The sequence below is a fragment of the Pezoporus occidentalis genome, unplaced genomic scaffold (assembly GCF_034315485.1).
Source record: "Pezoporus occidentalis ecotype Australia unplaced genomic scaffold, CSIRO_AGI_Poc_V1 ctg147, whole genome shotgun sequence".
NCBI lineage: Eukaryota > Metazoa > Chordata > Aves > Psittaciformes > Psittacidae > Pezoporus > Pezoporus occidentalis.
In genome coordinates this window covers 1,775,945-1,800,301 of record NW_026913284.1, presented here as the reverse complement: position 1 = coordinate 1,800,301, position 24,357 = coordinate 1,775,945, and the positions used below count along the sequence as shown (strand labels likewise).

The window sequence follows — 24,357 nt, the reverse complement described above, 5'->3', positions numbered from 1 at the left end:
GCTTGATTGGAGTTTGTCTCCCTGAGTTTTGCCTCATGCTAGCACTGATAATTCAAAAGGGGCAAAAGACATAAATACTTTGCCAATATCCCCGGTGCAAAAAGCAAAGATTGAGGGTTTTTGTTGTGTCCAAAGCCTCGCATCTTCCTAAAAAGCATTGAGTTCTTCAATGAGATGATGTGGTTCTCAGTTCTGTAGTGTCCCTGTAGTTTGAACTACCTTAAAATGGTACTACAATCCTTTAAAAGCAGTGTTTCATGTGCCGTTGGCTTGAGGGATGCGTGGGAGTCTGTTGTTCGAATTTCCATTGAAGTATGCTGGACTAACCAGTCTCTGTCAAAGATGAGGCAGACTGGTAGGAACTGTTTCTTTATTCTTGCTATTACACCACGAGCACAAGCTGTAGATGTTCATGATTGAACATCTTCATCAGAATGACTTATTTCAGAAATTGGTAGCTTAGCAGTTGTCAAGAGGAGGGAAAACCTTCAGTCTCCTGTTTTCATGTGATGATGATACGCATAAACTGAAGCACAAGCATCAGTGCTGGAGCTTGTCTTAAGATACAGCAATATGATAGGTGGAAAGATGGCTTCTGTTAAAAAGGTTTTTTGTTGTTTTCCTTTCTGATCTGCCCTGAGTGTAAAGCATCTACATGGTTGCCTCACAGAAGGCTTGTTACCGAGAGTTACTTAATTCTGTAGAATTAGCGTATTCTGTTAATTTGGGAATGAAGAAGACTAAATAGTTCTTACTTTGTGCCTGGGAATATTTCTAAGAACAAAGGCTTGACAATCCCTGAAGATGTATGCTGGGTAATGAAGCTTCTGCTTTTGTATTTATGTGGCTACTGCAGGTGGGGATCCTCTTGCAGCCTTTCTAAAAGGTAGAGTCAGTTCTTTCCTCCTGTTGCTTTTGCCCTTAAAGCGGATGGTGCAGACATTTGCCATGATGGATGATGAGTGGATGTCGTGCTCAGGAAAGTAAGGTGAAAGTAAAGGGTGAAGGGATTTTATCCATTTTTCTTTCTTTCTTTTGTAATAGTTGAGCTAGCTGTTTTGGTTTCTTTTCTCAAGGACCACATGAATAAACCTGAACAATATGAGGTTGAGTTGCACCTGTAAAAATGGATGCATTTTGTTAGCTTCCTCCTGTTCCGCACAAAGCCGTGAGCAGCAGAAGTACTGGAAGAACCTGCTGCGTAGGCTTATGCTAACCGTATGTTAACTTTGCTTCAAAAAAATTAAACCCTACCTCCTGCAGAACTTGATTTGCCATTGAGAAGAGCTTTCCACTTGCTGGGATTGAAGGGGAATTTTTCAGTCCCTGCAATTGTGCAAGGAGATGGCTATTGTTACTGGCTCAAAGACTGTAGAAAGAACTTTAATTTCCCTGCTCTGTTTGATACCTCTGCAACTCCAAACTGTTTTTCAATGCAAATATTCAGCTGACTGTCCACTGTTGCTGCTTTTAGGTTTTTTCATTTTACTTTCTCTTCCTCTATCCTCACGTTTCCTCTACATTGAGTGTTTGAAATTATTTTTTTCATGAGACATTTTTGTTTCCAAACTGATTTTATTTTCTGTCTAGGTCATTTATGTATTTGTCTTCACTAATGTTTGCAACATCTCCATAGTATCCTCTGTGAATTTAACTAACATGCTGTTTACCCTTTCTTCCAGATCCAGTTTCTGATCCTACTTCCACATTTGGGAGTATGCAAGGGACAAACACATCTCTTTGCGTAGCTTGACTGGATATCCCAAGACTAGGATGTTAGTATATTTAAACAATTTATTTTTGCATTAAAATGTTGCCACTATATTAATTGCACATAGATTATTATTACTATTTTTGAAAATGTAATTTGCTTTATTGGCATTATGCATATTCAGAAGCCTGCTGTTAGAAACACTTTTTCTGCAGTCTGACTAATGCTTATTGGTGACTTTAAAATGGGTGCAGGAGTAGGAAGCATTTGAGTGTTGGTTTTAAAGGAGCCGGGCTTATTTAGTGTTACAGCTTTAGCACTCATTCTTGAAAATCTTGGCTCTTTGTCTAATGCGATTAACTGTAGGTTAATCCAAAAACATATAAAATCTTTAGACCCGTGGTCAACATATTTATGAAAGACCACTTCAGACTTCTGAATGCATGAATACAGGCGCTAGGAGAGATTTTTAAATACTTGAAATAGTCAAATATCTACAGAAATACTTTCATCAAATAATGATAAACTAGAATTGCACGCTGAAGTTTTTTGAATCCCTGCATCACAGGTTGCATTATTCTGGTATTTGTAAGAAACCAGTTGTCTGGAAAAGTAAACCCTGAGCTAAACTACTTTTGCAGAGTTTATAATGCAGCTTCCTTTAAAATGTGTTTTGTGATGGTGCAGTTATTGCAAAATGAGCTAGTGCATGTTTTCTGTTATGTAAGCAATTGTCTGGCAGTAATCAGCAGTTCAAAATGCAGAAGACAGCATTAAACTAATGTGCTATTTTTAAAACTGTATTTTTGTCTCAGCCACCTCTTGGAGTGTCTCATGTATTCAACTACTACTATATCTAATTGAACAAACTACTGAAACACTACTACAAGCAACTATTTAAATTACTGAAGTGGATTTGATGCTGAATGCAGTGTTCATTGAGTAGCTGTAGACTTTGCAGGTTCCTCTGCAGCCCTGTGCGGTGCACTTACGTTCTTTACCTCTTGTAAATGGAGTCTTCGTGTGGTTTGAATTTCTTTTGTTAAAACTGTTGCCTGTCTTCTTGGCTACCATTTTGAAGGAATTGGATTTTCATTTATATTGTCTAGCTCTGTACATGGGTAGTAAATTTAGGTAAGATTTCAGATTTTCAACTTAGCTACTTTGCTAGATGCTCTCAGAAGAACCAGGAACCAGTGCCAGGGAAGTGCAGCACTTGTTCTGGTGTTCCACTGTGTCTTATTTTTGTGGTCCATTACTTCACTCACCCCTTCAGTGTTATTCCTGTGGTTTTACAGAAAAGTGAGTTTGGTATGGTTGCTTACAAGCTTTTCAAGGGAATTGAAGACTCATTGAATACTATTGTTTATTTTATCAAGTTTGCTGAAGCACAAGGTATTCTAGAAGTCAAATATTCCTTGAGCCTGGAAATGTTTCTAGTGTCAACAAACCACTTTCTTAAAAATGTTGCCTATATTTGATATAACCTTCAGAGGATTTAAGGCATAAAATGGTGGGGTAATGAGGAGCAAGGCACTTACATGAAATTGTTACTTGTGCTTCCTGCACAGGCTGTCTTCAGCAATTTATTGTTCATTCTTTGTGATACTTTGTTCATTACATGTGCATGATACTCTTTTTCTTTCAGAGAAACTTGTGTATGAAGAATTCTGTAGGGAAAAGCCGCCCTTAAGAGAAGATACTTACTAAGTGTCATAGACACAGCCGATTTTGTAACTTTGAATATCTGTTAGTGCTACTCTAGACTTCTAAACCCTTAGGATCGGATGATTAACATGTAGCCTGCAGAAGCACAGTTTGTATCAAATTCCTTCACTGGTTATATGGCTGCGCTTCTGGCAGCTCCTAGCCCTGGATTAGGCAATCCGTTTCTCAGATTTTGCCCTGGAAGGAATGTTCAGAAGCCACAAAAAGGGCTGCTTTGGGTACAGGTGGACAGCGACTCTTATCTTAAAAGCTGAAGCTTTTCTAGCAAACTGTCACTCAAAACTGTGAAGTTTTTTTTTTGTTGTTTCTTCATATAGAGGTTGTCTGTCTCCAGTGAATTTAGCAGTACAACATAATGTGCAATGCCAAGCTTGAGGAGCTTTGTGTATAGATTACCTGGAAAATTTCACTCTGATTTTGAACACAGACCCTGTAGTAGTCAGTTTAGAAGGCTGAGTGTTCTCCCAGTGTTTCTTTACTTAGCACCAAAGAAATGCTTTTAGATCTGCTGAGCATCCTAAACAGGGATTAATTCTTTGAACACATCTGAGGCAGTAACAGGTCTGCCAAGACCTTTTCACTGAGATACCACCTATAAAATTGAAGCAAGGGTGGTTGTTCTAGAAGCCTGATCTCCACACATTTTATCTTTAACAATTTGATATTCTTGACTAGAAACCCAAATTTGATTAACTGTGAGCAATAGTCTGAAATTCTGCTGTAATTCAATCTCATTGAGCAACTTAGTGTGCAAAAAGCATGGGACTGTTGTCTTCTTTCAAATTCAGATCACACATGCTGTTTTCAAGCAAAGAACTTCAACTAGGCTGAAAACAAAAGTTGTGTGGGAATAGGGTGGCCTCAACCAAAATACAGTGGATTAAATGTTTGACTTCTTTAGTTATGCAAGGCTGGTAACATGCTGTGCTTCAGGAAGTGTTCAAGGCCAGGCTGGATGGGACTTTGAGCAACATGATCTAGTGGAAGGTGTCCTGCCTGTGGCAGGGAGGTTGGAACTAGATGATCTCTAAGGTCTCTTCCAACCCACAGTGATTTTGTGAATTATAAAAGGTCTGGAGTAAATGAGACAGAAGACTGGGCTTCTGCAGTCAGAAAGTTGCACAGACCTGCTTGGCTTGAGGAAGACTTAAACTTACTTCGGTAAGTGCAAAGTCAACGGTTAAACGTACTGTAGACACCAAATTCATTGTAGCTACCCAGAAAAGATACTTGGGCATAACTTTGAAATCCTGAATGGCCATCATAAAAGTTGTGTTCACTGTCACATTACGTTTGCATCAACCGAATCCCAAAGGGTTTTCTTCTGACTATGATTTTCAGCTCTGATCCAGTACGTACTTCAGATGTCTGTCTCAAATCTGAATAAGAGAAAGGCAATCCGAGAGAGGGAATGAGAAATTCGAACAGGTCTTGATTTCAGCAGTGTTGCTGTCTAAGCTGTCCCTGGTCCTGCCATTTGTTCCTGGCCTAAGCCAGGAAATTGTTCTTGTCTAGAAATAAGGCAAGCAAAATGGGTTATTTTTCTCATAGTCTTCTGCCTGTGCCTGAACAGGTGCTGGTGTATTGCCAGTGAAAATGGAAAAGTGTGACTAGAAAAGCCTGGTGTTAAGCAGCCTTTCTTCTGTCCCATGTTACTGCCAAGGAGGAAAAAGAAAAGTTCAGCGTAACTACAGTTGTAGTTGGACACAAAATACCCTAAGAAAGTATGTGCTTCTCCTGGGAAGCTCATCTGCAGGCATAGCTTATGGAATTGATGGTGCATATCTGAAGCTGAAAGGTTAGTGAGATTCAGAAAGCTGCTACATGAAATGATGGCAAACATTGCATAACATTGGAAGTGAGAGATTTATCAGTCTCTTGCTCTTTGGGAAAAGTTTCCACTAAACCCCAAAAGCCAAGCTGTCTTAAAGCTGCTCAGTGTAAGTTTCTTGCATCTGTGTGTAGTTTTTAAAGAATGTTCACTGCTCCTATTGTACACTGAGTAATGAATGCTCCATCATGTTTGGCAATTTCAGTTCCCACAACTTACTTCAGCACCAAGCTGTTTTGCTGCTGTAATCTTTTGTTACAGTGTCATCAGCAGCTGTGCTTATGCTTCTGTTTCCAGAGAAATATCAGGGCTTGCAGCCTTAGTGCACAGGCATAACTCGAGGTGTGAATGAAGGGCAGGTATTTCAGTTACTATTTAGTTCTGTTGGCACAAGGGTAGCAATAGTAACACAGCTGTATCTTCTGTGATGTTGTCATGTGCTGCCTTTGTACCATTGTGGTCTTGATACTATTGTTGTGTAAAGGGCAATAAAGCTGGAGGGGCTGTGAGGCTTAGGTGTTTTCCCTTTGAGTTTGCATCTTGTGTTGTAGGCTCACGAATGCCTCACTTGAGGTATACCTTCAAATGTGATTTCAGTGGTGAAAATTAGTCCTTGTAATCTGCTCTGTAGCTAGTATGAATTCTGTGCTCACAGAATCCACATCTTTCAGTGTTAAGATACTTCTCTCTGTGCTGATCTGCTTGTTTGGGGGATTTTTGTTTAAGGTGGATATCTTTTCCCTGCTGCCTTGCTTTCTGTTAATCCTTTCACTTTGTGTAGCTGCCTGTATCACCTGCTGATTTCACTTAGATCATCCTTTCTGTTGACAGAACTGAACAGTCCATCTGAAAAGACTGAAGGGTACTTTTTTAGAGTTTGAGAAGTCTTCTCAAAACATCAGGCATGCCTCATATTCACTGTAGTCATGATTCAGCCTTCTTCGCATGATCTAGATTCTTCTTTTCTGTTAGCTGCTTAATCAGAATTTAGATACACTCACTGATGTTTTAGTGAGATAATCACTTGACTTGTTAAGTGGTGCATCTTTACACATTGTAAGACTTTTCAGGATGCTGTTAGCTAGCTGGAGTCAGAAGGCAGACTCTTCATGGGGGCAGTAATGTAATGGCTTATGATGGAGATTTATTTAACATCAGACTTTTACAATCACAAATCACAGAGTAAAAAGGTTCTTCGCACTTTGTACCTTACAGGTAAGCTCAGTATATTCACCTCTCAACTAAGAAATTTTCAATAAACTCTCACAGGTCTATGCTATTTGTTGAAGATCATCAGCTTTTCAATAATGGGTGATACAACTATGTTTAGTTTCCTAAGTAGAATAACATTATCATTCCCCTTTGCAGATTCCTATATAAATTTGACAATCTCTGTAGAGATGGTGAAAGGCATGTTTATAACTTGAGATCGAAAAAGAAGAGAATAACTATTAATTCAGTAATGAATGATGATATCACTGACCTGCTGTGATAAAGGGGGTGAAACTGAGTGACACTCCAAGGGTTTGCTAGAGTGTAATTGTTTAAATGGATTCAGCGGCTTGTGCCTACCCTTTATGGGCTGCTATTTAACTGAATTGTTTCAGTAAGTGTCTGTGTGTTGCAGACAGGGAATGATGTAGTTCAGGACTGAGTTCCTAGGGGAAGGCTCATTCTTCAAATAGGACTGTTGTGGAGTATGAAATATAACTAATATCACAGCCAGTTTAACCCACTCTTATAACACACTTCTGCTCTGTGCCAATACCTGTCTCTTGAGGATGAGGTGGAAATCTCTGGTGTCCTGTGCTTCCACATACACTACTTCTGGGGGAGAAGGAAGGTTCCTCTGTGGTTTAAATTGACTTGGGCCTCTGTTTTATCTACTTGTGGCAAGTTGTTCCTGACATCACACCTGACTGGCTGATCTGTGGTATGGACGTTACTGTGGCCATGAAATAAAGTGGAGAGCAGTGAATTGATGCTGCTGGAAATCCTATCTTTTCTGTAGGAGGCATTTTCCAGGCAGATCAGTTTTGTCTACTGCAAGGCTATTCTTACACTTGTGCCAAGGGAGCATGGGGATAAACATTGGTGGTTAATGAATGTCATCTTAGCTTTGCTTGAGAGTGAAGCATTAACAAATTGTCTCCAACAGGAAAAAAATCTCAAGATTTTTATTTTGCTGCAGTAAATAATGCAACACTGTAGAATATGGAAAACAGTTGCCTCAAGATTGAGAAACATTTGGGTCTCTGTATAAAAAAAAACAAAATTTTGGCCCATGACGTTTTACACTGTTGAACACACTCATTCTTGGGCTATTTGACTCTTTTAATCTGTTTATAAACTTTCTAGCTAGTTGGTAGAGTTTCTTCTCATTGAGAGTTGTACCTGGCTCCCTGCTGGAAATCCAGACCTGGAGGTTGAACAATTAAGAGCAATGTCTTTGAAGTGAGATACTGAAAACCAAATCTCACTTAAATCTGTAGTGTTAGTACTTGTTTGGGTTTGGGATTTTCTTTGTTTTACTTAATGGTAAAATATGATCCAAATTAAAAAATGACCTTTTTAAGGATACATGGAAAGTTGTTAGTTATTGAAATTCTTCTACTGTCATTCTTTGCCATTTTGTGATGCCTGTGTTTTCTTGGTTTATTTTCTAAAGTAATAAAATGCAAGTATTTACATGAGAAGATTCCTGTTAGATTCTGCATTGGTGGTAACTGGCTGTGAAGAAAACCAGGTAGTCATACAATAAACGTCCTGATCTTGAGTTAAAATGTTAAACAAAAGCCAGCAACCGCTGATTTGAAGGACGAGCCAGATTAGTGATGCAGTATCTACAAATCGGAGGATCTTCCCACCCCCATAAGCTCACACAAGATTACAGCTCAGTCTGCCTGATCAGTTGCTATATCTTGAGGTGATGTTGAGCTGCTGCAGAGTCCTTGGCTTTTCTTGAATTCTGCTGCTGAGGCTTCTGATTAGAGATAAGGTTGCATGCCTTCATGTGATTCTCTACTTGGTATCAGATCACACACACACAAAAATACTGCCTGTGGGATGGGGACGGGAGATGATCCATAGTATGCCTTTTGCCTTGCTGTACTCTGGCAACAAGCTTTGTAACTTGTCACTTTTGGTTTTTTTTGGGGTGACTTTTCAATTGTAATCAGTGAGATAAGCTGCTAGTTAGAGTGCTAACATAGGATGGGGAGACCTGCTCCCATTTTTTTTTTCCACTGGAGACCAGCCTGATAACTTGTTTTCTTTGCCCCTCCATTTCCCCCTGTAGAGGGAAGTGATCTCTCTTTTAGGGCATTTGGCAGAGCACTCTTCTCTTATGAAAGCAAGTGCATTGCAACTGTGGTTTAGATATGTAGCTGTTCTTCTGTCATGCGTAGCTCATTAACTTTTAAATGCCTTGCTGTGAGTTTGATATTACATCAGAGAAAATGTGCTTAGGCTTGATTCTCAGAGGAAAAGGAACTGCATGGTAGAGAGGGATGGAGAGAAGAGTCAGGATGGCCTGCTGCAGCTGCTTCTTTATTAAAATTACAGACCAGTAGTGGAATTTTAATGAAGTCTTGCAGGATGGATGGCCAGAAGCTTTTCTATCAATGGTGCTTGTCTGCTTTAGTAGTTTTCTTGTCCCTTTTTTGATTTCTCAGCTTACTGCTGTGGTAAGTTACTGTAACAGTGAAGTGGCTGTTTGCCAGAGCATGTACCTTGTCAGCTTCTTGATAGTTCCAAATGAAACTTCTCTACTGGAGATGCTGTTTTACAGTGAACGAAGCATTAGCCTAAGGCCACGGGACTCTCTCTTGAACTCCAAGGGCCTGTTTATGGACCTCAGCAGGTGATACCTTGTGTTCTGTCTTGGCATACAAGGTGTTCTGATGAAAAAAGCTATTGAAGAGCTAAGTATTACTGTATAGAACTTCATTATATCTGTTCTTTCAAACAGTACCTATCTTAACATACTTAGTTCTCTTCTTCTGTATTCATGTGTCTGTATTGCTCTTGCAGAGCTACGTTGTTGGTATTTATGGTCCCTGGAAAGTCCTTGGATTTCCTAAAGCATCTGTTGTCTCTGGAGGAGGGATATCTGCAGCAAGTCCCTGAGCAGTGCAGTTTCATTAAAAAAAAAATGCAGAAGAATGAACTTTGAAAACTTGCTGAAGATGCGCAGCTTTTTCTTTGTTCCACAGGAAGCTCAGAGAAAGTTGGTTTAACTTGTAGTTAGAGTACTTAATTGGACTCCCTTCACATAATGAGATCTTTCATCATAGATGAATGGGAGTTTCTTTTATTTTGTTGCATGAATTAAAGAATATTCACAACTTATAATTATATGCATGTCCTGAGACTTGGTATATATTAATAACTGTCCTGTGACTTTTTTCCCCCTCCCTTGTTGCTTGGGCTTGCTTTTCTATTAAGATGCCTGTGACTGAAACATTCAAGTTTAATAGATTTTTGTTCTGAAAGAGTCAGAATTCCCATGTTACACATAGACAGTAGGATTTTTCTGAATTAATTCCTCCTTCAAATCCCATAGCTGTGGATAAATATATCCAATCTTGACCAGAAAATCTAGGCATGAGAAATCCAATAAAAACCTGATGTGATGGTGGTAGCTCATGCTTCCTACTAGTTAATGAGACTCCTAACATAAATGTAATTGCTGGGGGAGAGTACAAGGAGAACAGATCTTAGCATCCAGCCCTTACTTCCCTAAATAACACCTCCAGAATCCTAGAGCAGGGCAAGTGTTGGTCTTGTCCTAGAGTGCATGTCTTCTGTCTTCACTTTGACCCTTGTCTTATTGTCTGGCTGAAGTTTGATCAGCTTCCAATTTCATCTGCTGGATCTGGGGTTGTCTTTAACAATCCTGTTGCTAAATGTGTGATTTTTTGGCTTTCTCCATTCCCCTCCGCCCCCTTTCAAAGTAGTGTTTAATTGCGTTTGCTTTGGTAAGCAGCCTCTGTGACCTGGGCTTTTGTTATTTACTGTTCTTCCTGTCTTTGTATCTCCTGCAAATTTAGCGACTGCTTTTTTCCAAGTCACTGACTAAAACATGAAATGGCATATGGCCAAGAACCAATACCTGATGAAGCTCACTAGCAGTGGTTTCCTATTGACAACAACACTTAAAGAGCTGTCACTTAATTGCCTTTTAATCTGATTTATATGTATTTGGCTGATTTTGGCTTGGTTTGGTTTTTCTTTTTCAATGCCTTCTCCTCAGCTGGTTTTAGTCAAAATGTGTTGTGCTGGCCCAAAAATGTTTCAGAAATCTAAAAATGTTATATTAAATCTGTTACTGTTAATAAAATCTTCAGTTTCATTAAAGTCATTAAATAATTGCTGTTAGCCCATGTTGAGTGACACCATGTCTGTTAAATCCTCTGTAGTCCTCTGAGCTGTTCCTTGGTTTCTAAAACCTTTACCAAGTTGAGAGCCCAGTTAAATGTTTTTCAAAAGGACATTTCAAAGGGATGACTTCTGCCACCCCCCCCCCCCCCCCCCCCGGCCCATTGGAACTTTCTCAATATTCCAGGCCTTTCTGGAATTAAATGTTGCTGCAAACACTCTTTGAGTAACTCCCAGGGAGGGAGAGGAGGGGGTAGGGGTGCTAAAATAGCCTATGTAGCATTTTAAGACTGTTATCCTAAAAATGTTAAATAATATCACCTTGCTGGATTGTGTTGGATAATCATATGCCATTATATTGAATGTTTGTTCATATGCTACCATATTCTTATAGATTTTTTTTTTTAAGGTACTATTCATATGTGCCTTTTGGTTTTTTTTTTCTTTGTTCTGACCTTTGTAACATTTCTGAATTTTTATTGATGTTCTCTGCTCTGAATCCCCCTGCCCCTCTTCCCAGCCTCTTGTCTTCTTTGTGCTTTCACTCTTAGTTGCATTGTGGGTTTGGATTTTGTTAGGTTTTTGGTGTTTTTTTGTTTGTTTTCTTTTTCCCCATGATATTTTTTGAGGGTTTTAGGTAAAAGTTAAATAGTCAAGAAATTTAAACAAAAGATATAAGCAACTGTTGTCTTAGTTGATTTGACTCAATTTCCAGCCATTTGAAGTTGTTCTTCTAAAGTTCAAGTTGCTATTTATTGGGCTGATTGCTTATTAGAGATAAATGTTGATGAATCAGTTGCCTTCTTGTTGCAATTGATCTACAATATCTGCTGTACTTAGCTACTGCCCTGGCTAGTGCTTATTTCATCCGTTGAGATCTTTCATACAAATTGATATTCACAGATTAAATTGATGTTCACAAATTAGAGTTGATAACTATGTATGCTTTATTTTCACCCTTCAAGGCCCTTACTGTGTTGATTTTGTTGTGGTTTTTTTTGAGTTCGATTTATGTAATAGTAAAGACAGGTTGTAGCTTTTCTTTTCTTTACTACCCTCAAAATGATTTGACTTTGGTTAGTAGTACAAGCTTTACTGCTTTGATGAGATCCATGTGTAGGGCTGAATTATGTAGTGAGTATTAAAGGGTATGTTTGAGCTGTGCTGTCGCAGGGAAAGAAAGCATTGTTTGAAAAGCTAGGCTCTGTGTCAGTGGCAGTCCAGAAATGCATCCCTGTCTCCTGATTTTGCATTCCTGTTTTTTTTAAAGGGGAGAATATGTCTTTGGCTCACACACACTGCTAGAGATCAGCGAAGTCCTCCCTTGGACTCTGATAACGCTCTAATAGAGTTATCTCAAAGGGCCCAGTAGCTACTTAATCATGACAAGAGCTCTCAATTTTAAGGCAAAAGAGGCTCTAACAGGATAATTTTATTTCTAAGGCTTGAAGCCAAACCATTGTGTTAAATTGTTAACCAACAGTTTAAAATTTATGACTTAAAATAGGGGTTACAGAAGGGAGGACATAAATGCCAGAAAAGATGCAAAGTGAACTGTTTAGGCGCAGAGCTAAAACTAGTGAAACGTAACCATGCTGAAAACTGCATCGTTAACTTTTCTCTTTAATTTTTGTTTTTTATTTTTTTACTTTTAATTTCTGTGCTTGTTACTTGTAGCATAAAAATGGCACATCCATGTCCTGGGTTTTGTCAGAGGACTCCTTAGAGAATAGTGTTTCTTGAATATTGCTTTACTTTTAGAGCTAACAGTGGTGAAAAAGTATTAAGTTATTCTAGTCTTGCTTCAGTGTTAAGGGTTTTCTTTGTTCTTTCTGGGAATTTGGTTTCTTTTTGGTAACTCTTCATTTGCTGGAGAGCCTTCTCATGTAGCCAAAGTGTTTTACACTTCAAAAATGTTGTATTTTGAAAAGAAAATAAAACCTTTTGGGTCTTAGTGTAAGAATTTAGGAAAAAAAGATGTTTTCCCTTGTATAAGTCAGCAGTTATAAGGGTTAAAAGTATGGCTGCTTTAATTGTGAAGAACTTACCTAAGGGAAAGCTCTAAAATATCAGGATCTTCATCCCCTTTTCTCTCCTCTGTTATTCCTGCAACTTTTCCACTGGCTCTGCTCTTCAGCGGCTGTGAACTGTCAGACACCGAAATATAGATGGTGGAAACATGAAAACCGGGATTTAGTGGAGGCAGCCATGTTAATTTCTCTTCCATTTGAAATGCAGGAAAATATCATCTGCCAAATGGAAAAGGACAATCGGTGGGAAAAGAAATGTTCTTTTCAAGCTTCTAAGAGCAGTGACAATAGAGAGAAAAAAATACTATAAAAAGTAGGCAGCTCCTTTTTCAAGATTTTATTTTCAATGTATTATGCATGATTAACTGTACACAGTTGCTCTTTCGGAGTCCTCAGTGACTGAATACTACAGCACAGGGCTTAGACTGTCTTTACTGCGCTGCACTTTGCATCTGGGGGGAGTAGGGCTCAGCTTCATGGTGGTTCTGTCAGTCTTTAGTATAATTTTGAATACATTCATACTTCCCTTATTTGCCTTTTTTAATGTCAAGCATTGCACATAAGACATTCTGCTGTTGCTATGCAACTGCTAAATCCAATATTTAATATTAATAAAACCCGAGTGGCATTAGCATCACTCAGAACAGTGGGCTAGCAAACTATGATTGTACAATATCCAAGCTGTAAAACTTGGCAGGGACTTCAGTGTGCAATTGCATGCATGGCAAACTGTGGGGCATGAGTCATTGGCAGTTACTATTTTAAGAGCGGTGAGTTTGGGTAAAATTTCTGAGCTTTCTTTATTTATATATATATAATATAATCTTTTTCAACAAAAAGAATGAGGTTGGCTACCTGTTTTTCTTAAGGTTTCATTTCAGATACAAATTCTGAGGGGTCACTACCCATAAGAGAGTCAGTGTTAAAAATCTACGGGTCAATACCCTGATTCTCCTATTTTTCTTCTAGGTCAGGTTGGTCGGCCCTTTCCCACTGTTCCTGCCACTTCCTGAAGCCTGAATTGGCTTTTTTTGGAGGCAGTGCTACTTCTCTGCCTGACAAGGTGCTGTTCAATGGGATGTTTTTCCAGTTTCTCCTCTTCCACCTTGTTTTCCAGTCCCTCCCTATTTCTCTTTGCTCTTGACCATTACTTTCAACAGCCCTCTTACACCTTTATTTTTTCCTTTTTATTTTTTTCTTTTCCCATTTGATCCTTTATGAAATTAGGTATTTTAGTGCCAGCCTCTGATAGGGATTAGATCACCCATGGTGATGTACCCCAACAATGCTCTGGCCATCAGTCATTTGCAGGCTGCAAATTCTGTAGGTTTCCACATCTGGTACCTGAAGACGTTGGTGCACTGGCACTCTTGCTGACACCCAGAGGGGTGTAACGCTACTTGTCTTTTCCTTTTGAGGACTGCTGTCCAGAAGATAACTTTGATCTGCATAAAGTCAGAGTTATTTTAGAATTACTGCAATGTAATAACCGTTTTCCTTCATAGATGTGATCCATTTATATTTCGACTGGTTTCTTAAAATGGATACTTCAGGTAATTTATTTGTCCCTGATTCACCCATGCAAGTTTCTCTGAATTTAAAACCATATTTTTGCCTGTTCTTTTTCCCTTCATTTCTTCTTCTGCCTCTCAAAGATTCAGGCAAGTAGGAGAAGCTGCCACTATCTATGTGCAAACCATTATTAAACCTACAAAGCGAAAGTATTAATAGGGCAAAAATTACCCTATTAATTACCTACAGTATGTTGTAGTCATGCATTTTATGGTTATATTGGGAGTATGTTTTTCTCAACAGGTAGAATTGGTCTCTCCCCCTTATAGTAGTTTTTATATTTCTCATATTCATTCTGCTAACCTGTCTTCTCACAGTATTGGGTAGTTAATAGCTCTGTAGATTTTACTGCCAGCAAGGGGTTAGTGCAGTATTAATTTAACATTTCCAAATAATGGCAGGAATTTTGGTACAGGTTTTCCCTCTTTTGGAATAAACTGAAATTGATGAGATTTATTTCAAGTAAGGTGCAAATCATGGCATTGAAGTAAATCTGGCTGTATATCTTGGATGCGAATTTGTGATTGGAATTTGGTTCCTTAGTAGCATGCCACTTTGAATCCCTTTCCTTTGAATTTTCTCTCCTCAAACCTGTAACTCTTCAGGAAACACTGATTCTAACATTTGCTGAAATTCAGAAAAGTAACTGAATGCCACTCAGATGGAAGAAAGTATTTTTTAATTGGGAAAGCATACCTTAGTTCAGAGGTTTAAACAAGAGATTTTGTCCAGCAATTATCTGGTCACGTTGTAGAACTACAACCTACAACTTCCTATTTACTTTCTGAAATGGTTTATTTCAATGTCATCATGTTCTTTGTTTTTAACCTCGCTGTTTACCGAAGTGCAGGAGCTGGTGGGCTCTCTGGATTGTGCTGTGATTTGTCAGGAGTTCAGTCATCACAATTGACCCATGCATCTTGTGATACTTAGAGAAAACACGTTGAGCTCTGTTCTTGGAACAGATAAATATAGAACTGCTATTGTGAATATTCTTGTAGTGACGTACTTAATCTAGAAAGCTAACAATTCTTTTATTTGCTTTTAGGGTTTGAAAGTATTCTAGAAGGCCTGTTTGGACCTGGATTATTAAAAGATCTCAGTTTGTTTAAAGGTATTCAATCTCTATGTTTGTATCTTGTTCTGCATTTCTAATGACAGAAGCAGCCCCAGCTCTGCCTCTAGAAAATGTGTGTTACCGTGGTGATTTGTGCTTTTTTCCCCCCTCCCCCAGGCAGTGCTCACAGTTAGTTTCATATTGGCTAAAATTACTAATGAGTGTGCGTTCATCTTTATGTAGCTGGGAGTGTATTTGGCAGTGCTCGGAAAAACAGATTGGTTGTGCATAGATAAAATGTGTACAGTTTGGTAGTCTGGGGATTTAGAAAAATGGCTGAAATGAAGCCTGCATGCTCAGAATGCAGGCAAGAATGTGGTGAAACAGGTATTTAATTTGGCATTTCTCTTTTGGCTCCAGTTGTGTCTCACTATATGAATATGAAGTAATTTGCTATTCCTCTGATTTACAGACTGTGAGCCTGAAGGTGTTTCTGATTGGTCTTTTGATGAAAATTGTCTTTTCTGCTGCCTGAGAAGAGAAAAAGTGAAGGTAACAATGCAGATGTGTGAAGCTAGTAGTTGTAGGGGAGGGACAAAGGGAGGGAGCTTGCTCCTAGTTAAGTGAACATAGAAAACTGCAACCTCCTACCCCCTTCCCCTCCTTCAGAAAAAAGCTTTTTTAATTGAAACAGTGCAAGTTAATGAACAGACTTGCCTCTCCTCTGCAACTTTGTAGGATATGATGCACATTTTTATTCATTTTCCGTGTGTAGTGGCTCTTTCTGTTTGGTGTTTTTTGTTTGGTTTGGTTTTCTTTGAGTTCTTTGTAAGGGACCTTGTTGGGATCATAAACCCTTCCCAAGGGAGCCAAACTGTGGCTTGTGCATGTTTACTACAGTCAGATGCTGGGCTTATCTTCAGTATGGAAATGTGGTCCTTTTAACAGCCTAGAGTCTTGTTCTGTATCTCGGAATCTCTTTCCCTATGGGCCATATCCCTTTATTAAAGGGCTCATGTATGGTAGGTAGATTTTGTACTGTGCTTGTTTATAACCAAGTCATAGAATCATAGATCATAGTCAGAGCCTAAACATGGACAAGTCAGCTTTGTCAGCATAATAAACTTGCAGTTGTTTTCTTAATGAGATATAGCTGTCTACAAAGCAAAGGCTCTTGTGCTATATGTGATTGTTTCTCAGCCCACGTGTTGCAAAAACGATTGTTCTATAGCATAGGAAGCAAGGCAGGTTCATCTGTCTTGGCAAAACTTCATTTGTTGGAACTTGTAACTACTCCTTCTTCCTGCACGATATAAAATAACACACAGTGGATCTCCATCAACTTAGGAACGAAACAAAAGCACTCTTTCCTCTGCAGCAGCTAACATGTGTGTCTTGTTCATAAAGGAAGTACTTTGTTGATACTGATACTTGCCGTGTTGACAGTTTACATTTGTTTTGTATTAACAGTTTTTAAGGCATGGAGAAGATAGTTAGGAATGCTTGAGTTTAGAACAGATGTAAGGCATAATGATTTCTTTCATTGAGACTTAACAGCAGGTAAGCTGTATGTGTGCTTGTGCTGTAAGGAGTTCCGTCTTCTTTGTTTTATGTCACCTCATAGTTAAGTTGATTCTGAAATTAATTTTGTGGTCAGACTAGTCATAGTTTGGGGGAATCCAACAGGTGTGGGTAGAGCTTCAAAACCACTGTTTACATCTCAGTTGTCCTCAGACGTCCACAATACCTAAAATAAAGCTCCTGAAAATCAGTGATTTTTAGGTGAAGACAAAAACTGAGAACATGAATGTCCACTGTATAGTGTGCTGATGGTCATCTTGTCCTTTTGAAACTTCAACACAACTGATCAGAAGCTGAGATATCACTGTTGGTATTTTCATGTACTTTGATAGGCTTTCCTGTCTAGTTTCACATGGTAAAGTGTAGCCCATGATTCTGAGTATCACTGAAAAAACAGTGAAGTATTCCTTGTGCTAGTGGTAGTTATCATTTACGTTAAGGTTCCTTGTGTGGAAGGTTCACATTGTACTGTGGCTTTTCAACGGGTGGAAAAAAAAAAGGCAGATGTGGTCACATTTGGTGTGCTCTGTGGTGTTTTGGCATCGTTCTGTAAGGAGATTTTAGGACTGTGTTATGTGCAGCATTGTCAGGCAAAGGTGCTCAGTGAAAGGGATGGAGGTTACAAGTTCTGAGCCGGCAGGGGAGAAATGCGAGTTAAAGGCTGTGGTAGTATCAGTCAGCCATTATGGGCTTGGGTAGAATAACTTCTATAAATAAAACCCAACCAATTTCTGTCACTTTACGTTCCAGTAGCCAAAAAATACCTGTTTCAACCATTTTTCTTATAACTGATTGGTAAATGGGGACAGCAGAGTTGTGTTCACAGGCTTATTTGTCCTATGGCCAGGGATGGCTGGCTGAGGGAATGGGGTAAGAGGGTGAACCAGTCCATTCACATCAAACTTGTGACTTCTCTATTAATCCTGGTGATTCTTGTCATGCTTGGAGTATGTATGATTCTTTTTAGTTGTTGTTTTTTTTGTTTTCTTCCTGCCTCTCAGCATTTGTATCTGTTCTGTTGGGTTTGAGGTTCTGGGGCTTTTTTGTTTGGTTTGGTTTTGAGGGAAAAATGTGTCTCCTTTTAGACTTAGTGAGTTCTTGTATATCAACTGAGAGAGATGGCAGGATAGGAGTACTTCATTTCCCCTGTGGGTACACCAAATTGCTGCACTGCTGCCTTTTGCTCATGCCATTAGCTTGCAATACAGAGTTAAATATGACTCTCTAATGGGAGCCTTCAAATAGTATGGATTTTACAACATAATTTGAATTAAAACATCAGAGACCTAATTGTTACCAAAAGTCTGTAACTTCCTTTGGTATTTAGCCAAGTGGTGGACAAAACTAGATTAGAAATGGTACTAGTTTATTTGAAATCTCTTCCATTGAACATCTGTAGGAATAGCTTTAACTTTTCTTTTTGGGGAATTGCAGTTTCAGTCTTCTTCTGTAACTGCTAAAACTTGTCAGATCCTGTACATAAAGCAGTAGCAGTTGTGCTTTCTGTGCCTCATCCTCTATAATACTTTTTTTTTATTGTACATGTGCATTCTGTTAGGTTTTTAGGAAAGGAACTGGTGGAATGATTTAGGTCTGTGCTTTTGTGTACTGCCAAATTACAGAATTAAAAGGTGTGTAACTGATGCTGTAGCTGGGAGCAAGGTAGCCACAAACCACGTCACAACACTGTGTGGCTGTGGCTGGCCTTTTTTTCCCAATAAGTACTTCTTCACCAATACACCTTTTTAGATTAGTGGAATAATTAATGGTGTGCTTGATTTTCACCTCTGAGTGACATGTAGGTAACTGGTCTGACAAGTTCAAACCCAGTAAAAATCTTCAGGGTTTTTCCCTGGATTTCATTTGCCCAAATTATGTGTAATTTGGGAGACCAGTAGTTGTGCTTAAGGAGAATTGAGTTCTACTGCAGGATGAGAATTGGAGGCCAAGATTAGTTTATTGTCAGAGCTGTTAAGGGGAAAAAAAACCTACGCTTGCTCTCCCACCCATGTCAGTGATGTTGGTTCTTGCTTTTACAGGCAATCAGATTCAATTACATGAATTCTTCTATCCTTTGAAGAGAGAACCATCTGCCAAAGCATTCTGGAAAGATTAATTTATTTGTGGCAGTAGTTCTACTTGCAAATACTGAGCAAAAGCATGGATTTTTTTTTTTTTTTGGCAGTCAAAATACAAGACAGTTTTTGATCAAGAAATTGATTTAAGTCCCTTCATTTGAAAGGGATGATAAAATACAGACAAAATAGGGAGCTAAAATCTTCACAGACACACTTTTGCCCAAATCCAAAGGGTTATGTGCAATAATGTAAAGGTTTTAGAAATCAGAGTTTGATTTTCTTCCAGAAAGAATGCAGAATAATTCCAGAATAATGCAGAATAAACTATTATTTCAGTATGCTATGATCAGAGAATAACAAATTGCCTAAGGATCTGCTACCAGGTTATTAATGTGGGTGTCTGTGTGCAAAAACATATGGGTATATTGATGGGTATGAAAGACAAAAAAGACAAAGTTAGCAGCTCTAGCTGCCTACTCCTAGTGAGAGGAATTAGGTTGGGTTCTATGGACCAAACTTGGTAAACTTGGGTAATCTGCAAATATGGTGAATTTGAGTAATCTGCAGATGTGATAGTTCTCCATTGCTTGTGGGCTTTATCCTTCACAGGGAGTATTTAAGATAGTTTAGTTTGCAAGATGGTTGGGTTTTGTTTTTTTTTTTTCTCTTTATAATGAAGTTTTTCCTTCTAAAAGGTTGTGGCACAGAGAAGACCCATCAATTCAGATGAACTGAACTTGAAGTGTGCTTGACTTATCTCTTTAATTATGGTTCTTAATTTTTCAGTTTGGCTTGTTAAATAAAGTGATGGAGATTACAGATGAAATCTGTGGCTTCATGTAGAATGTTTGTATCAAATGTATCTGCTGTCACTTGCTCATAGCTAGAGCTCAAGCTTAGTTTAAGATCTTTCTTCTTCTAAGAAAGAGTTGCGGATAGAAAAGGACAGAAGAAAGCAGCAGTGATAAGAGGGGAAACTGGGAAAGGACTACATGAAGAGGATTCAGATGAGTATAGTCATTTGGAAAAGAAAACACTGTTGTCTAAAGCTACATAAAGCAATCCATATGTATTATTAAAAAAAATAAAAGGGGAAGGGGGGACACAACTTATCTCATTAGTTGGTGAGAGCTGAACAAGAAGGATAATACTCCTAAGCACATTAAGTATTTTATAGATATATTTAAGCTACAAAAATAGCAAGAGAGAAAATGTCTTTTAGGAGCATATTCTGGAGTCTTGTGCTGTTGACCTCAGAGGGTTGAGTCTGGACTTCAGAGTACTGTGGAATACCTGGGCTTCAGTGTAAGGCCCTTCCAGTTGTGAAGAAGTATGGGAGGGTACAGCACATGAAGGGGTAATTTTGAAATCCAAAGTTATTCTGATATGTTTTTTCTATTTTTAAAAAGTTAAAAGTAATTGCTTTATGCAAACATCTAAAAGGTAATGCTGTGCCATTACTTGATTATGTTTAGTCACAATAACAGCCTCTGACTCTGGTATCCTTTCACTATGGAGGAACATAAACAATAAGAAGCAAACTGTGGTAAGTGTCTGAATAATTGTGAAAAGAAGCTACCACTATCATTTAAAGCTCTAACTCCTAGGATAATTGAAGATAACAGAGGAAATATCTGAAAATGAGTTGAAGTTGTGGAACTCTTGGGATTTTTTGATGGCTTTAGAATGTGTTTAAACTGTGTACAGAGATCTTAAGTGTGCAGGATGATGCTCCTAAAACATTTTCCATGCATTTCATCACTTTAAAAAACCTCAAGCATTTAGAAGGTCAGTTTTGTATTGGGTGGTTATAAAATAATTTGCTGTGGAGTCTAAAACCTGAAGAGGCTGTTTATGATAATTTCCAGCTGGTTTTAGCAGTAGTGCAGGGTTACAGTTTTGCTTGTGGGTAAGTGTCAATGTCAAACTTACTGTAATTCCACAGATTTTTTTCCCTACTAATTCCACATATTTTTTTTTCCCTACTATAGCTAATAAATTATATTCAATAGCTATGGATCAGTCAAGACATATTTATCAAATTCAAACCAAATCTAATATCAGTCATCTTAATAGAGAAATAAATACTACTTCTTACTATATGAGTATGCATGCTCAGTAAGTGTGGGTTGTCTTAAAACTAAGCCATCTGAACTTTTAGTTGATTCCAAGATAGGAACTGTTCTGGGTGCTTTAAAGGACATGCTCAGAACTGGGAATGTTCTCAATAAAGTTGAAAAATGGGAACAGACTGGCTTATTTTGTCAAGTCACAAGTTGCAGATACCTGAAAAGTGATAGCGTTGTAAAAGTACTAAACTGTTTCTGGGGCCATAGCAAGACAGGCATTTGTCTTCGTACCTGGGAGGAAAGCCTAAGTGCTGGTGAAACATCAACTGGGTGTAGCATTTTGAGAGAGATGTAAACAAACTGAATATTATTGAATATTGCTGTCCCTGCCCATGGCAGGGGGTTGAAACTAGATGACCTTAAGGTCCTTTCCAACCCTAACTATTCTATGGTTCTGTGATTATTGAAATGAAAGCAACAAGAATGACTTGGTCTTGAAGCCGGAAGGAAAGAAGACAGTCTGGTGCCATTAGGGCTTTTCTGCAGAAAATAGTAGGTTATTCTCCTTTGCACTGCCTAAGAGATAAAAAGACTGTACAGTCTTAAGAGAAATGAAGTGTTGGAGTAGACAACCTAGGGATGCTGAAACATTCCTTTCTTACTTCCTGATCTTACCTTGGGGTGATGGTCTAGATCATATCCCTGTGGGCCATGGGTTGGCCACTGAGCCACAGGTGATCTGCTGGAAGCCACCACTGTTTCCTCCATAAAGATGGATAAGAATTACTTCACAGCATTCTATCTTATGGGTGATTGCTGCTCCATCTGCATGCAGCTTGTGGCTTAAACATGAAGCTGCTGTTGCCATATCTATATAAAACCAGCCTGCATCGTACCTTTCTCTTCATGCCAGCAGTTTAGCATTTAGAATTGCTGTCTCAACATTTCCTACAAGGAGGGTCTCGGTGAGGATCCAACACTAGTGCTGACAAAGCCAGGCTGTCCAGGATTAGGTGGTCTGTCAAGGTCATGCATTGATGTTGCGTTTTGAAACCCTGAGCTCTGTATTTCTAAGGCTCTTTGACTTAATTATATTGTTATGCTTTATATCTTAATGTGCAAAAGGCTTTAGACCTTTGGGAGCATGTGCAATCCATTCCAAATGTCTTTTCCTGAAGGTGTATTCTTCAGTACAGTGATACTGTATGTTCACTGATGGGATTCCAGGGATGCTCTGGGGCATGATTCCCATCTGAAGAGATGGGCAAAAAGAACAGAGTGAATCCTGTGCCATAAATATTATGTAATGTATTATGTATTAGTTTGCAACTAATGACAATGCTGTCTAAATATTCATTTGTTTTTCTTTTTTCTGCTTCCTGCATGTTGGTACTGAAAACTTCAGTGTGATCCAGGACTGTGGGGTGAGAGGATAAGCCTCAAGATAGTGGATCTATAGAATGATTATTAGGAAGAAATGGTGGAAAATGTTTAAAAAAACCTCCACCATACAAACAAAAACAACACCCACCAAAAATCAAAATGCCCCAAAATCACCAAAAACCCCCAACAAACAAAACCAAAACAAAGCCCCAAAACCCAACACAAGACCAGCCAACCAACCACACAGATCCAGAACAAGCAAAAGCCATAGTTTTGGAAGCTGACTTTGAATAGCAGTCACAATCAAATATTTAGTGTGTAAACTTGAAGCTTCCTTTGAGGAGTGAGCCAGCTGTGATTTCTGGCACAGTTGTGACACAATTGATAAGAAAAATTATTGGAATCTGCAATAAACAGAAATCTTCCCCATATTTTCTCACGTAGTGAGTGCTGTGCTGCAGATACCAGAAAATAGCTGAAGATTATTTTTTTTTCTATGCACAAGGTTAAATGATTGCTATAGAGCTGTATTTCTTTACATTTTGATATCTTAGCTTGGACATTAATAAAGCCCATACAAGTAAAGAACGGCATGCTCCTTAGTTTGAGGCATAAGAGCTAAGTGCTGCCATTGCCTTGGTTCTTCTCCTCTTCTTCCAGATGCAGATCAAATGATCCTTCGTTCAGCCATTCACCAATATAAGCTACTTACAATTTTTTTCCTGGCTGATTCCCTTTTTCTTCATTCCTTCTAGAAAATGTGCAGATTGGTAGATTAAATTGTACTCCTTATGCATTGCCTTTATGTGAGTAATGTAAAGTACATTTGCTTCTGGTGAGGTATGCTATCATTCAAATCTCTTTCCACCAAGTTGCTAGGCTAGTACTTACTGTGTATTGTCTTAGTTGCAGAAAGTGCTAGGAAGGTTTGAAATGCATTGGGTTTGCCAAGGGTTATTTTTATGTTAGGCTTCTTCCAGAGGTAGAATCTGTCAAAGGGCTGAGTATCAGCTCAGGTTGAAGGGTAATGTCTCCTTCAATTCTGAATTCTCTCATTGTCCTTTGAATTAAAGGAGTTTTTTTGCAGTGGCTTGTGGGACTTTAGCTAGAGGATGCCAATTAGCTCTAATAGCGCTTATCTAGCCAAATCTCCGCGCATCAGCTTGCAGAGATGCCTTTTAAAGTTAAACTTGAAGCAGTTTGTAAATGCTTAGATATTCCAGTGATCGTTCCAACACTTCTGTATGCCTAGATTAATTCTGTTATTAGCTAATTTGCACAAACATCTGCTTCTTGTACAACCTGATAAGCCAAGCTTACAATTATCCTGATAATGCCTAAAAGATAATGGAGCTTGACTCAGAATGGCTGTCAATAACTAGGACAGATCCTGCAGTAAGATTTGTCAGATGCAGAAGCACAGTTTCAAAAAGGGGATGCAGGCGTGCTCTATGAATTCTCAACTGAGGTGTAAGTCTTGCAAAACTATTGGGCTTACCCTCCACAAATAATTTTGTGAAATCCTGTGCAGATACTTCACACCTTTTTTGTTTTTTTTTAAGTATCAGAAAAATACAACTGCATTTTCAGTGTGTTCATAAAATGCCAGTGAACCACAGGAGCGAGCCTGGAATCCCTCTGGTATAGAAAAAAACAGTCAGTCACTTTGTGAGGTATTTACTTGTGCAGACCCTTACCTTCACAGCAAAGTGTGGTGTTTTACTCACCTGCAATCTCCGTCACTGCAGGTTCCTTTCCTTTTTATTAAAAGCACTGCTTTGTCTCTATACCCTGTCTGAGAGAGTATCTCCCTTTACTTGTGATAGAGAACTTTTGGAAGCTGTTGAATTGCAAATCTAAGGCAAGAGCCCATGTTGTTAAGGCCAGAGTCCACAGCATTTCGTATTATTACCCTTTGCACGTAGTTCATGTGACTGC

General features: G+C 38.7%; 1 protein-coding gene across 23 annotated transcripts in view; it reads left to right on the top strand.

Annotated features, from left to right (window-relative positions):
- Positions 1 to 24,357, top strand: part of LCOR (ligand dependent nuclear receptor corepressor) — an 86,190-nt gene that overhangs the window by 15,041 nt on the left and 46,792 nt on the right. For 5 of the 23 annotated variants that reach the window (XM_062610455.1, XM_062610454.1, XM_062610477.1 and 2 more), the window contains 2 exons: positions 15,300 to 15,365; positions 15,781 to 15,860. The exons of 5 other annotated variants lie outside the window; for them this stretch is intronic. In XM_062610455.1, coding sequence (XP_062466439.1) covers positions 15,300 to 15,365; positions 15,781 to 15,860 — 146 coding nt within the window. Of the gene's footprint in view, positions 1 to 1,682; positions 1,776 to 12,887; positions 12,993 to 13,648; positions 13,743 to 15,299; positions 15,366 to 15,780; positions 15,861 to 24,357 lie in introns of all 23 variants that reach the window. 13 more of the 23 variants (XM_062610459.1, XM_062610461.1, XM_062610457.1 and 10 more) reach the window with 7 other exon arrangements.